General features: G+C 42.8%; 1 protein-coding gene across 1 annotated transcript in view; it reads left to right on the top strand.

Moving 5' to 3' along the window:
* Window positions 1–14262, top strand: part of DNAI1 (dynein axonemal intermediate chain 1) — a 267853-nt gene that overhangs the window by 106041 nt on the left and 147550 nt on the right. The window contains exon 14 of the mRNA XM_038402743.2: window positions 6036–6283. Coding sequence (XP_038258671.2) covers window positions 6036–6283 — 248 coding nt within the window. The remainder of the gene's footprint in view (window positions 1–6035; window positions 6284–14262) is intronic.

The following is a 14262-nucleotide window of genomic DNA, read 5'->3' as shown; positions in this document are numbered from 1 at the left end:
GAATCAATCCTGAAGCACTTAGAGGAGAGGAAAGTGATCAGGAACAGTCAGCATGGATTCACCAAGGGAAGGTCATGCCTGACTAATCTAATCGCCTTTTATGATGAGATTACTGGTTCTGTGGATGAAGGGAAAGCAGTGGATGTATTGTTTCTTGACTTTAGCAAAGCTTTTGACACGGTCTCCCACAGCATTCTTGTCAGCAAGTTAAGGAAGTATGGGCTGGATGAATGCACTATAAGGTGGGTAGAAAGCTGGCTAGATTGTCGGGCTCAACGGGTAGTGATCAATGGCTCCATGTCTAGTTGGCAGCCGGTGTCAAGTGGAGTGCCCCAGGGGTCGGTCCTGGGGCCCGTTTTGTTCAATATCTTCATAAATGATCTGGAGGATGGTGTGGATTGCACTCTCAGCAAATTTGCGGATGATACTAAACTGGGAGGAGTGGTAGATACGCTGGAGGGGAGGGATAGGATACAGAAGGACCTAGACAAATTGGAAGATTGGGCCAAAAGAAATCTAATGAGGTTCAATAAGGATAAGTGCAGGGTCCTGCACTTAGGATGGAAGAATCCAATGCACCGCTACAGACTAGGGACCGAATGGCTCGGCAGCAGTTCTGCGGAAAAGGACCTAGGGGTGACAGTGGACGAGAAGCTGGATATGAGTCAACAGTGTGCCCTTGTTGCCAAGAAGGCCAATGGCATTTTGGGATGTATAAGTAGGGGCATAGCGAGCAGATCGAGGGACGTGATCGTTCCCCTCTATTCGACACTGGTGAGGCCTCATCTGGAGTACTGTGTCCAGTTTTGGGCCCCACACTACAAGAAGGATGTGGATAAATTGGAAAGAGTACAGCGAAGGGCAACAAAAATGATTAGGGGTCTAGAGCACATGACTTATGAGGAGAGGCTGAGGGAGCTGGGATTGTTTAGTCTGCAGAAGAGAAGAATGAGGGGGGATTTGATAGCTGCTTTCAACTACCTGAAAGGGGGTTTCAAAGAGGATGGCTCTAGACTGTTCTCAATGGTAGCAGATGACAGAACGAGGAGTAATGGTCTCAAGTTGCAATGGGGGAGGTTTAGATTGGATATTAGGAAAAACTTTTTCACTAAGAGGGTGGTGAAACACTGGAATGCGTTACCTAGGGAGGTGGTAGAATCTCCTTCCTTAGAGGTTTTTAAGGTCAGGCTTGACAAAGCCCTGGCTAGGATGATTTAACTGGGACTTGGTCCTGCTTTGAGCAGGGGGTTGGACTAGATGACCTTCTGGGGTCCCTTCCAACCCTGATATTCTATGATTCTATGATTCTATGATTCTATGAAGCTGAAGCCAGGCAAATTAGAAGTCAGACACACATTTTTAGCAGTGAATTTGATTAACAACTAGAACAACCAACCCGAAGGAAGTGGTTGATTCTCCATTTCTTGACATCTTCAAATGAAGGCTGCATGCCTTTCTGAAAGGTATGCTTACATCAAACACAAGTTATTGGACTCAGTACAGGGATAGCAATGAAATTCTCTGGCCTGCACTATACAGGAAGTCAGACTCGATGATCTCATGGTATCTTCTGGCTGTAAACTCTATGACTTTATGAATTACCAAATATGGAGGTTTTTTTGAAAATTCTGGCATTAGTTTTGCTTGGCTATGGTATGTACTGCATGTACACAGATCCAGGAACCACAATTATCCATTATGGCTTGCATCACCTTGACATAGTGCTTCTGTTCTGATTGGTGGGGCAGAAGCACACATTGGGCATGTGCGTTCTAACAGTAGCTCCTGTTTAAATCTCTCTCTCTCTCTGTCCTGGGACACTGGCCATCTTGTTCACATATCACTGGGATGCTCTGTTAGGCAGAGCATAGTGGAGGAATGAGCATTCAGGAGAGCTGAGCTTTCTTCATTTAACTCCCGGTGTGTTCTTGTGCAAATCACTTCACGTTTTCTTTCTCGGTTTCATCATCTGTAAGAACATGATAATACTCAACCTACTGTCCTTCAGGGTGTGCTGTGGGGATTAACTAGTTTAGAGTCTGTGCATGCTCAAAGTACTGTGAAACATTATAAAACTGCTGATTATTATTATTTCAGCAACCCTTGAAAATGAGCTCAGCAAACTGCCAAACTTCCTGCACTCCTAGGAAAGAGTCATTCTTTTCCAAATCTTTTGGGGCAATTGGACTACAGCAAACTCCATAATGCTTGCCAGTTCCTTTCTTAGATGCTTCTGCACTCACAATGCTTCTAGCACTAGGTGATGTTTTGTTCATTTGGGGCAAATATGTAGGCATTCACTTAAATTCTATTGTCAAAGTAGTTTTAAGGCAAGTATAAATCTCAATCACTCATAGGGGCACCATAAACTTCTGTCTTTTGAACTGACCCTGCTGGTAAGTAACCTGGGTTGCCCTTGCCATACCTCTCAAGCACATACAATAGCTTAATCCTTTGGCTTTTGAAGAAACAAAATTTACAGGACTAAACACCAGCAAACAGAGTCATCAAAGAGTGAACACATCTAAGGCAGACAACAAAAGTAAAATATTCATGGGCAGCTGTAGAGCTCAGACACAAGCAGCTGTTTACAAATATGCTTCCCTCTGTTGGTTTTCTTTTTAGATTGGATTTGGGGGGGCTGGAAAGGGCAGATTTTCAGCAATAGCCAGGATGTTTTGATGTAGCTTGGAGATTCGTTGTACCATGTTGACGGGAAAGCTTTTTCTCTTGCCTTCATATGATTGGTGCATGGTGTGTCTTGGATCAGAGTAGGCAGAGTGTGAGATGTAAGGGTATCATATTCTGGATTATTGAGCCCTAGAAAGAGAGGATGATGGAAGTACTTATCACACTAGGAACCATACGACTGGTTTATTAATTTAGGAATCTCTTCCTTGCCTCAGGGACAATAGAGACCATTCTTTGAAAATTTCTGCTTTGATGCAAGATTCATCCCCAAGCACCATGACTTCTGTCTAAAAGATATACTATTAGCAGTAAAAAGAAAAGGAGTACTTGTGGCACCTTAGAGACTAACAAATTTATTAGAGCATAAGCCTTCGTGAGCTACAGCTCACTTCATCGGATGCATTTGGTGGAAAAAACAGAGGGGAGATTGATATACACACACAGAGAACATGAAACAATGGGTTTATCATACACACTGTAAGGAGAGTGATCACTTAAGATAAGCCATCACCAGCAGCAGGGGGGGGAAAGGAGGAAAACCTTTCATGGTGACAAGCAAGGTAGGCTATTTCCAGCAGTTAACAAGAATATCTGAGGAACAGTGGGGGGTGGGGTGGGGTGGGGGGGAGAAATAAAATGGGGAAATAGTTTTACTTTGTGTAATGAAACAGACTCCAACGAGAGACTGCTGAATTGGAATTAATTTGCAAACTGGATACAATTAACTTAGGCTTGAATAGAGACTGGGAATGGATGAGTCATTACACAAAGTAAAACTATTTCCCCATGTTATTTCTCCCCCCCCCCCCACCCCACCCCCCACTGTTCCTCAGATATTCTTAAAAAGAAAAGGAGTACTTGTGGCACCTTAGAGACTAACAAATTTATTAGAGCATAAGCTTTCGTGAGCTACAGCTCATTTCATCGGATGCAAAATCATCCGAATATGAGACAGACCAGGTGGGTAAGGTAATATCTTTTATTGGACCAATTTCTGTAGGTGAAAGAGACAAGCTTTCAAGCTCCACAGAGCTCTTCTTCATGTCTGGGAAAGGTAATCCCAGAGTTGAAGAAGACCTCTGTGATGCTCGAAAGTTTGTCTTTCACCAACAGAAGTTGGTCCAATAAAAGATATTACCTCACCCACCTGGTCTGTAAAAGATATAATTGGATTGAGCTCATTGGTATGAATATAAGATGTTTCTCAGGGAATCCAGGAGAGCTTTGACTGCTTGTTTGAATTCCATACAGGTGTTTGACTCTAAGGTTGTATATTTACTTCTCATTTTTGGAAAAACTCAGATTCTCATGAGAACTCTTAGCATTTATAAGGACACTTTTATGCAGTGGCAATGAATGCATTAGAAATGCCTATATGTCATATGCAGTGTTGTTGTAGTAGTGTTGGTCCCAGGCTATTAGAAAGACAGCTTGGGTTATTTTTTATTGGACTAGCTACTGTTGGTGAGAGAGACAAGCTTTGGAACTTACACAGAGCTCTTCTTCAGGTCACTGAGTACATTTCCCAGATCTGAAGAAGACCTTGTGTAAGCTGGAAAGCTTGTCTCTCTCCCCAACAAAAGTTGGTCCAATAAAGATGTTACTTCCCATCTTGTCATTTTAGAAATGCCTACACAGACAAATGTTTTAGACAGCAGCAGCAGTTGTTTTTGAAAGCTAGTTATGATTATAATGTTATGGTTTCACAGGAGAACTTTGGGTTTAGAAGACTCCTTAAAAGTGAAACAAGATAAACATTACTCAGACCCTGATCACTCTTCTTTTCCTTCTGTCCATTCTCTTAAACGGTTCAGTGGCTTTCATTATGCCTTTGGTTTTCTATGTAGGATCTTGTGGCTTCCATCACCATTATTTCTGAGTGCCGCGTAATGAAGGCTACCTCACAAACTGAAGCAGTGTAGTGCCACTCTAGCTTGTTCCAGGGGATGGGCTCTGGGTTTGTTGTTCTGATTGTGAAGTAATTGAGACATATAATATCATTGATTGCAATCAAGTTATTATTTTTTGAGCCACCAGAATGTGCCACTGTGTATTGAGATGGATTTCAATGCATCAAGAGCTTCAGTTTTCATATTGGGCACTGATACATGCATATGACTGCTTCCAGACTCTTAGCTGTCAAGTCCCCATATCTACTCTAGTCTTTAAGATGCCACCGGACTTCTCATTGTTTTTGTGGATACAGACTAACACAGCTACCACTCTGATACAAAGCCCATTTGCTTACCATTCCCTGAGATACAGCACCATTGAAAGGAATGTTGCACGTTTAGTAGATTAATATATATTTGCAATACTAGTACTTATTTGTAATAGTTTTGTCAATGAATGGGTGGCTTCACTTATTCTTCAGATGTGTAGAGAAATCTATACAAAGTAAGCTCAGAACTTTGCCCCCTCCCTCAATGTGTAGGAAGATATGCACAACTTGCCCCTCCGCAGTTAGAAATTGCATGAACTGGGCTTAATAATAAACAAAACAAGTTTATTAACTATAAAAGGCAGATTTTAAATGATTATGAGGGATAGCAAACAGAACAAAACAGATTACCAAGCAAATAAAACAAAACACACATACTAAGCTTAAGATCTTAAAGAGACTGGTTGCAAGAAATAATTTCTCACCCTAAATGTTGTTTTAGGCAAGTTACAGAGTTTCTGTAGCTTAGAGTTCCAGTTATTTCTCTTTACAGACTAGACACCTGTCTTAGTCTGGACTCAGCCATTGCCTTTCCCACCACCACTCAGTTCCTTTGTCTCTTCAGGTACTTTCAGCAGTCTTTCTTCTTGGGCAGGAAGGCAATGGAGAAGAGTCCTGTTTGCCTTACTTCCCAGCCTTAAATAAGATTTTCATAAGGTGGGAATCTTTTGTTTCCCAGTGTTGACCTCCCCCTCCTTTTAGTGGAAAATTACTAGAAGTCCAAGATGTTGTTTAGTACCAGGTGATAGGACCACCTGACCTAGTAGTGTCACAGCTACGTCCAAGGATGCCTCTCAGGAAGGAGAGAGATTAGTATCTTCAAATCCTTATTGTTTCTTCCTAATGGCCCATCAAGGCTGGTGGCCTGTTGTCTGGTGGGTGTCTCCCAAATACACACACAGTTGTAATTGTGACATAGTCAATATTCCTAACTGTAGATACATGCCTACAAATTGGATAATCACATTCAGTAAATTATAACCTTTCTGATGATACCTTGCAAGATCCATCTTGCATAAAATAGATCTCAGTTATGCCACATCCATATCATAGGCATATTTCCATAAATAATATGGGGTGTAATGTCACACTCACATCATGATGTGGAACTTCCTTTCTCTAGATGACTTCATGAAGCAGAGCCGGGGCATGCTCCTTCTGTACACCATGAAGAACCCCACCTTCCCTGAGTACATCTTCAGCAGTGAGAGCGGCATCATGTGCCTCGACATCCACAATGACCATCCCTATCTTCTTGTCGTGGGCTTCTACGATGGCAACGTGGCCATCTACAACCTGAAAAAGTCACACTCGCACCCAGGCTACAAGAGCTCTGCCAAGTCAGGGAAGCACACAGACCCCGTGTGGCAGGTGGGTGCCCCAGCGGGGGTCGTTCTTTTCCTTTTACCTGCTGCAATGTTCAGTTAGATCTAGTTCAAACAGCACAGTGACAAGCCTGGGATGGAGGGACAGATGCTTTGGCCCTGTATGTGTGCTAATATTAGCTACTGATTGGTAACTTTCGGGGAGCGTCATAAATCTTATTGCAATGTTCAGAAGTCCATAGGAACTGGAGGAAATAATGAGCCAGAATAGGCACCAAAACTTTGATTAAATAATTACTTTTCTTTCACTTTATTTGAGATTAGGGACCAACTTCTCTTACTGGGAGCAGTCAATCTCCTTTGTATATTATCAATGTCATGCTGACATCCTGCATATAAGGCTATTTATCTTCTAAAGGTAAAGGCAAAGGACCAGATTCTGGCAGGCACCAGGAAGTGGGAAGGATGTACAGAGTGATTAATCAACAGTGAGTGACAGCTGTATTCTGGCAAGATCAGCCCAGTGACAGCCTGTTGTGCAATTGACTCTCACTGAGACCAGCAATACACTGCATTGGGGCTGAACATAAAGGTTTTTGCTGGGTCGTTGATCATGACAAGCAGGCCATGCCCTCTCACTTTAGGCAATGCCCCATAACAACCCTGCATGGCAAAGGGTCTGCACAGTAGGTGATGTTTTATTGGGGCCAAGATGGGTGCGGTTGATCCTGTGTTAGAATTCTGGCATGTACCAGACAGAATTTAACCCACAGTAATGGTTCCATGTTATTACAGCTTCCATTGAATAAAGTCCAAGAAGCGAGGGATCTAACTGCAGGATATTCCCAAAGAGCATGGTTTTCTGTATAGCAAGTGACATTTAAGTATTATTATTGTGTATTATTTCAGTTAATGCATCATACAGAAAGTTTGGAATTTTAAATCACTTAAAAATGTTTCTGTAGCAAATGTATTTAGTGATCTCTGGACTGGTTTACATGGGGCCCTTTGCCATTAACCCTTGACACCGCATTGCACCTACTCCACAGATAGAGTGGGAGAACGTTCCCCATCACCATCTCCTTCCTGCTGCTATTGGAACTCGCTGTTACCACAACAACAACTGAGCCGAAGTAAAATAATATGCTTCTCAGAATGATTGACAGGCTCCCTCCCGATGAACGCTTCCTATAAAGCGCTGATAGAGCTCAGTTGGAAGAGAGCTACAGGAAGCAAGCTGGCTCTTGTGGTGGGTCCTGGAGCGGTGGGGAAGAAGCAAGGGAGAAAGGCATCTGGGCTCCCACTGCCTGCTTTGGTCAGAGGAATAACTTTGTGTTACACCACGAGTTTTGTATTTGAAGACTAAAAGTGTGCTCTGAATAGGGTGACCAGATGTCCCAATTTTATAGGGACAGTCCCGACTTTTGGGTCTTTTTCTTATATAGGCTCCTATTACCTCCCACCCTCATCCCGATTTTTCATATTTGCTGTCTGGTCACCCTAGCTCTGAAGGAAGGGTCTGTACAGACTTTTGGGCCTGGACTAACCTTCTTGGGCTGGGGAGACACACCAGCAGCCTGCTTTCTTGTTACTGTGTTTCCAAAGTGCAAAGGGCCATTTCAGTATGTCCCCCTCTGCTGAAGAGTATCTGTATACTTGGAGTAGGACTCGACAGACTGAGTAACTGCATTATAAAAACAAGTGAGGTGCTAGCCTATTGCACAGCCATCAGGAGAATGGATTGTGTGCACACAGGTGAGGGGAGACTCTGAACTGCAGATATGTATCAGTGGCAGTGTTGTCTCCTCATTGGAGAGAAAGGGAGCCATTAAGTGCCCTTTGATCTAAGTGAAGCACTTGTTGCTTAATCCTCGTTCAGTACTAAAAGGCATTATCATTTCGCCAGTGAAATTTAAGAACACCCGTGTTCCTCTAAAAAGCCTTTAGCTAGGTTGGGTACCATTTCTCTGTTTGGCCCAAATCCTGCAGTCCGTACTGAGGCATTACTCTTGGCAGGGACTGCAGAGTTTGGCCCATGACTTTTAAATAAGCATTAGAAAGGCAATGGGGAATTCTGCCAAAAAATTAAGATGCGCTGTTCTGAGCCTCTGCTCTGAGCTGACTGGCTCTTTCTTTTTGAAACAATGCCTGTGTTTTAGCAATAGAGGGAGAAAGTGGAAAGCGAATGTTCTTCGGAGTAGAATAGAAAGTCTGACAGTTCTCTCATTTTTATCACTTAGTCTTCAGGGAATTAGTATTCTCGTAGGAATCACAAGCATTTTCATAAAACAAAGCCAGTGTTAACATATCACATTATTACATGCAAAAATCTATGGCTAAAATTTTCTGACTCTGTTGCTTAAGATGACAAAATATAGACTTGCTTGCTTAACATCAGGTCCCCATGCTTCTGGTGTGTACAGTAACGGCTTCCTTTATATTAAGAAAGACTCTTCCATGTATTGAGCTCTATCTACACCAATATAAATGAGAAAGTTCTGGTTTATGTCAATGCAATGTTCAGGTTACACATTCAGTCACAAAGGCCAATAACATATTAGGCCATTGATTTATCACCATAAACAGGGATTGAAAACACATATTCCTATAGACATACAGAATATCTATGCAGTGCAGCCAAATTAACATAGCTGTTGGAACCTTGGCTCTTATACGTCCTGACTCATTGTGATTCTAACTTTGCAATAAAGAAAAGGAGTACTTGTGGCACCTTAGAGACTAACAAATGTTAGTCTCTAAGGTGCCACAAGTACTCCTTTTCTTTTTTGCGAATACAGACTAACATGGCTGCTACTCTGAAACCTGTTAACTTTGCAATGTTGCAGTAACTTCTGCTATCCTAAGACACAAGGCAAAAATCGCCTATTCACAGGAGGTTAATATAGTTCTTTGTGTTTAATTTGCTAGCCTCTTTGTTAAAAAGGGAGAGAAGAAGATTTCCTATGTTTAATAATGGTATTTAATGTTAATTAGACCTTGAGGCTCACATCTTATGTGAGGTGAATGGGTTAGGTGGGGGAGGGACAAGGCCACTAATTACCCATCTTTACTGGTGTTATTGTTTGGCTTGAGAGAGTATGCAGGAGTCATGACTGGAGGGCAGACGCCTAAAGAGAAAATGCACCTTGGAGCAGGACTAGGGGGCAAAAAACCCATTTAAATTGAAATAATGATCCAAAAGGTCAACACCCTTGTGTGTATCCAGTTCAGGGCTAGTTCCAAGGGGCTTGTCTTTGCCTAAGCTCTCTAAGTAGTATACATCCCCCTTTACTCAAGCCAGTGGGTAAGTGCCACAGTCTGGTCCCTAAATGCAAAATCTGTGATGCAAAAGTGGTGCAGGTTCTATAGGCTGAGATAACCATCTCTGCAGATGCCCTCTGAGCACCCTCCCCAAGCAGTACTGTCACTCCACCAAGAGGATGTTCTCCTTGGCAAGGACTCTCTCTCCTCATCCAGTTTCAGACTTCAGCTGTTTTTACTTTGGCCCTAGCATTTTAAAAAGATGATGGCTATACTTTTTTATAGTGGGTAAAAAGTGTGGTTTTGTCACTTTCCCATCCCTGCAAAGCAGTTAAATGGACTTTGCTCAAACCTTCCAGAATAATTCACCCTTAGGCACACATCACTCATGGACATGTTCAGCTCAAAGGTTTGGAAAGTTTGGAGTCTTGAGCATGCGAAAAAGGGGTTGATCATAGAAGCTGTTTGCAACTGCCAAGTGTATTTCTCCTGTGCAAAATGGATTGTAATACAGCTTTGTACTCAGCAGAGCTGCCACCTGTGTATGGTTCTAATCATACCTTATCATCAGAACCAAGTTTTTAGTACTACTTCTGGTAAAAATGCAAAGCTAGCACTGTTGTGGGAGCTGGTCTCTAACTCTGCTTTGCTCATCAACACAATTGTTAACCAAGTTTCAGTTGCGGAATGTTGACCCCAGGGCTGCAGAAAAGTGGACACTTCAATCAATTGTGTTTATAATATGTCTCATTGGAGGCTCACTAGGTCGACAGAGCACAGTTGAATTTTTGGACCCAGTTTCAGTTTCCTTAGCTGCCAGTTAGAAAAACCACCTTTCTACTTCACATATTAAATCTGATGAGGGGCTCAGTGAGGCAGCCTAAACAAAGGAGCCCAGCCACTCTTCAGGAGAAAGATATGTACTTTAACTACTGCAGGTATAACCCCAGCTTTATAATATGTCACACTTACCATTCCATTTAAACTAGATACTAATACTTAGGAGGGGAAAGGACAAGGCAAACTCTTAACTGCTATGAAATCTGCCAAAGGAAAATGTGGGCAGAGTATCAGGGAAAATGGCCTAACTCTGAGGTGTAGGAGCTTGTGCAGTAGTGTCTCCATAGGAATTGTGGAAGCCCCATCTTTTAGGACTCTGAAATAAAACACACTTGAGACTATTATAGGGAAAAGTTCAGATCCTCAGTGATATTTAGGTGTCAACTCTCTTTGAAATCAATAGGATGTTCTGGGCCAAAGTTCCTACAGTGACAATGACAAACACAAGAAGATCTAAAACGGCTTTTGCATCTCTAATTTCTATGCTCTGTCTTGGTTTTTGCATGATTCAATAATGAATCTTGTGTCTCAGCAACCCATTCCCAGTCCCGTTTAAAAAGATGTTCACTCTTATTTCACTGATGTCAATACATTGGTTCAGTTACAAAACAGGATCACAATCAGCATGTGCCATTGTCCCCCTTTCCTCTGCCCCTGCCTCCCACTGAGCACAGCTGCACAATAACAGCCTTCCTTAGAGCCGGTTGTGTTAACTGTGCTTAAGAGCAGGATAGGTGCTTCATCAGTAACCCACTGTCACACCAAGTAACCGTTACCCTTCTGATGACTGGCAATTTCCTTCTAAATCTGTCACATTAAAACCCAGTCAGACAAATGGCCTCTGTGGCTGGTTTCTGTTTATGAGGTAGGATCCGAAGCAGCAGAGAAGGTGGCTCCTTCAGCTTCAGGCTCATGAGGAGTTTGGTGGGAAAACAGAAGGGAAGAAGGAAAGGTTAGAAGGTTGGCAGCAAGGTGAATAGATAAAGATTAGCATTCTGGGAACGGTCTCAGCTCTCCCTCAGGTGCACTTGCAGTTCATAGAGCTGTTTATAGGTTCTCCATGGTTACTTTGCAGACACATTGAGCCACAGTAACCTTTGTATATATTTAACTGCCACCTTCAAAGCTTAGTGTTACAAGGGGGTCTTTACAGAAGAGGGTGAGACCTGTGCAGACAGTAATTTGGAGAGGAGGGGAGAGTATGAGAGATCTGAAATCAGTAAAGCCGGAAAGAACAGTAAGCTGGAGTTCAAGCAGACAGGACTTCTTGGGTGGGCTTTAAAGCTGGCAGATAGGTGGATGTAAACAGGTGGGATGAAGGAGCAGGACCAGCAGCAGGCGGTAAGGACTGTTCAACAAAGAGAGTCCTCATAAACAAAATAGAGTAAGATAAGCAAAAAGAACATCAGACTAGGATTTATCTCAGAGCTCCCACTGGGAGTCCTGCTTTCCCCTTCCTCTCTCTTCAGCAGCTTTTCTTACAGGCCTAGCCTTGAACACCTCATCAAAGAAGGGGGAAAGAGAAGCTGGAGTTAACCCCTGTGTACTGGGGACCAGGTAGTGCCCCTGTATCGTGTCACAGAGATTTTGCTTAACTCAGTCTTGCATGTGCATAAAACTGCTGAAGAATGAGGAGAGCATTCACATGCTAAAGGAGGGTGGTCTTGGGGCTAAGGCACTAGGGGCTAAGGGTGTCAGGAAATCAGTGTTCGAGTCCTGGCTCTTCTGTTGACTGGCTGTGTCACTAAAGCCATTCACAGCAGCACTGGTCATAACAGTAAGTGCTACCTCCAGTACTAATTAGCTATTCTATTCTATACAGGTTTTTATACTGCCCCATAGAATCTGAGTGCCTTCCAGTAGTGCATTAAGCAACATGGCTGAGAGAGAAGTGTGTACAGGGGAGCGTTTTGGTTTTGAAGGTATACACACACACACACACAGCTATATGTCTGTGTTAGAAAAGGCAGGTCTTGGAGCATAAGGTGGGGAAGATTGGGATGAACCTCAGAGAGCTCATGCCACAGTCTCAGACCAGCCCCTGAGAAAGTTCCATCTCCCACACAGATGAGCTTTACCTTGTTGTAGAGTACTTGTGGCACCTTAGAGACTAACAAATTTATTAGAGCATAAGCTTTCGTGAGCTACAGCTCGAAACCTTATGCTCTAATTAATTTGTTAGTCTCTAAGGTGCCACAAGTACTCCTTTTCTTTTTGCGAATACAGACTAACACGGCTGCTACTCTGAAACTTGTTGTAGAGTGTTCCGCTGGGCCAGAGGAATGAAGTTGTTGACCATCCCAGCGCTTCAGTCTATCTTTTAAATATCCTGGGCCTAGGACGTGGAGCACTTTGAAGATAAGGACTGAGACTTTGAACTTGATTCACTGTTCTATGGGAAGCCAATGTAGAGAGCAGAGGACAGGTTTGATGTGTTCACAGTAGCCTGGATTGCTGAGGAGATGCGCTGCAACATCCCATACCAGCTCGAGTTCCCTAAGCACAGAAGGCTTCGTGCCCAGGTATCGCATTGTTACAGCCCAGCCGAGAAATGACAAAGGAGTATGAGGTAATCATTCACCATGTTGGGATGAAGTGTCCTAGCCAACCAGAGATGACAGAAAACGTTGGACATGAATAGATAGAACCTTTCGAGAAAATCTTTGCAGCATTTGGATTTTGAAATTTTCTTCTCTTAAAGCATTTTTGGACCCATTTCACTTGAAGGTTAAATGAGGTAAAATGCCAGAATTTTTCTCCTAAGTGTCTTTGCTGTTAATGAACAGGATCTCTGAGCTTTAGCTCAGATGTTGTATTTTCTCAAGGCGGTGTGAGGCCGTAGCTCCTGGAGATTTAGATCTTGTACTTGGTACAGTAGCTTTTTTTTAAACCACAACTTGGATACACAGTCTGTCAGGTCTGAATTCTCTTGTAAAGCACCATAACCCTTCCTGGAACATCATGTAACGTTTATTTGAAAAGGGAGTTCTGCTCTGATGGGTTTTTTCCCTCTGTACTTGCGTACAAATGCTGGGTTTTCTGTACTTCTTCTGGTCTGGCTACTGCTGGATCAATAGATTTTTGTTTTGTGCTGCTCTGTCTCCCTGTCCATTCTGACTTAAGATCTAAAGTACAGGTAATTATCAGATTGAGGCTTTTTCAAGCTTGGGTTTCTTTATGAATGTTCATGTTCTAGGTATAAGCTTTTTCCCTTCATTTAGTAGTTGTAGTAACATTATTTCTTGAAAAAAGAAAAGGAGTACTTGTGGCACCTTAGAGACTAACAAATTTATTTGAGCATAAGCTTTCGTGGGCTACAGCTCACTTCATCGGATGCATGCATCCGATGCATGCATATTTCATCGGATGCATGCATATTTCTTGAGGCTCTGATTTTCAAAGCCCCTTCAGGGATTGAGATGCTGGAAAATCTCACCCTGAAAGTTTAAAGTGACAGGGAAAGAGGTTTCAGAGTAGCAGCCGTGTTAGTCTGAATTCGCAAAAAGAAAAGGAGTACTTGTGGCACCTTAGAGACTAACAAATTTATTTGAGCATAAGCTTTCGTGAGCTACAGCTCACTTCATCGGATGCATTTGGTGTGCATCCGATGAAGTGAGCTGTAGCTCACGAAAGCTTATGCTCAAATAAATTTGTTAGTCTCTAAGGTGCCACAAGTACTCCTTTTCTTTTTAGGGAAAGAGGTGACTCATTCATTTGATTATAAGGAAGGATGTTTGGAATCCTGAATTTAGGACTGCTCCTATCTAAAACTCTGGAAGGGGATACAGGGGGTGAGATTCTAGGAGCTTGCATAGAGATTCTCCTGAGTCATGCTGGCAGTCACACCAGGTGGGCCTTAATATCACCAACCTAGGATGCAAAAGGTTTTGCATGTTTCTCTGAGAGAGGGAAGTCAAGGCAGGG

This window comes from Dermochelys coriacea, chromosome 5 (genome assembly GCF_009764565.3).
Source record: "Dermochelys coriacea isolate rDerCor1 chromosome 5, rDerCor1.pri.v4, whole genome shotgun sequence".
Lineage (NCBI taxonomy): Eukaryota > Metazoa > Chordata > Testudines > Dermochelyidae > Dermochelys > Dermochelys coriacea.
The sequence above is the reverse complement of the archived record's forward strand: the minus strand, read 5'-3'. Positions and strand labels throughout refer to the sequence as shown.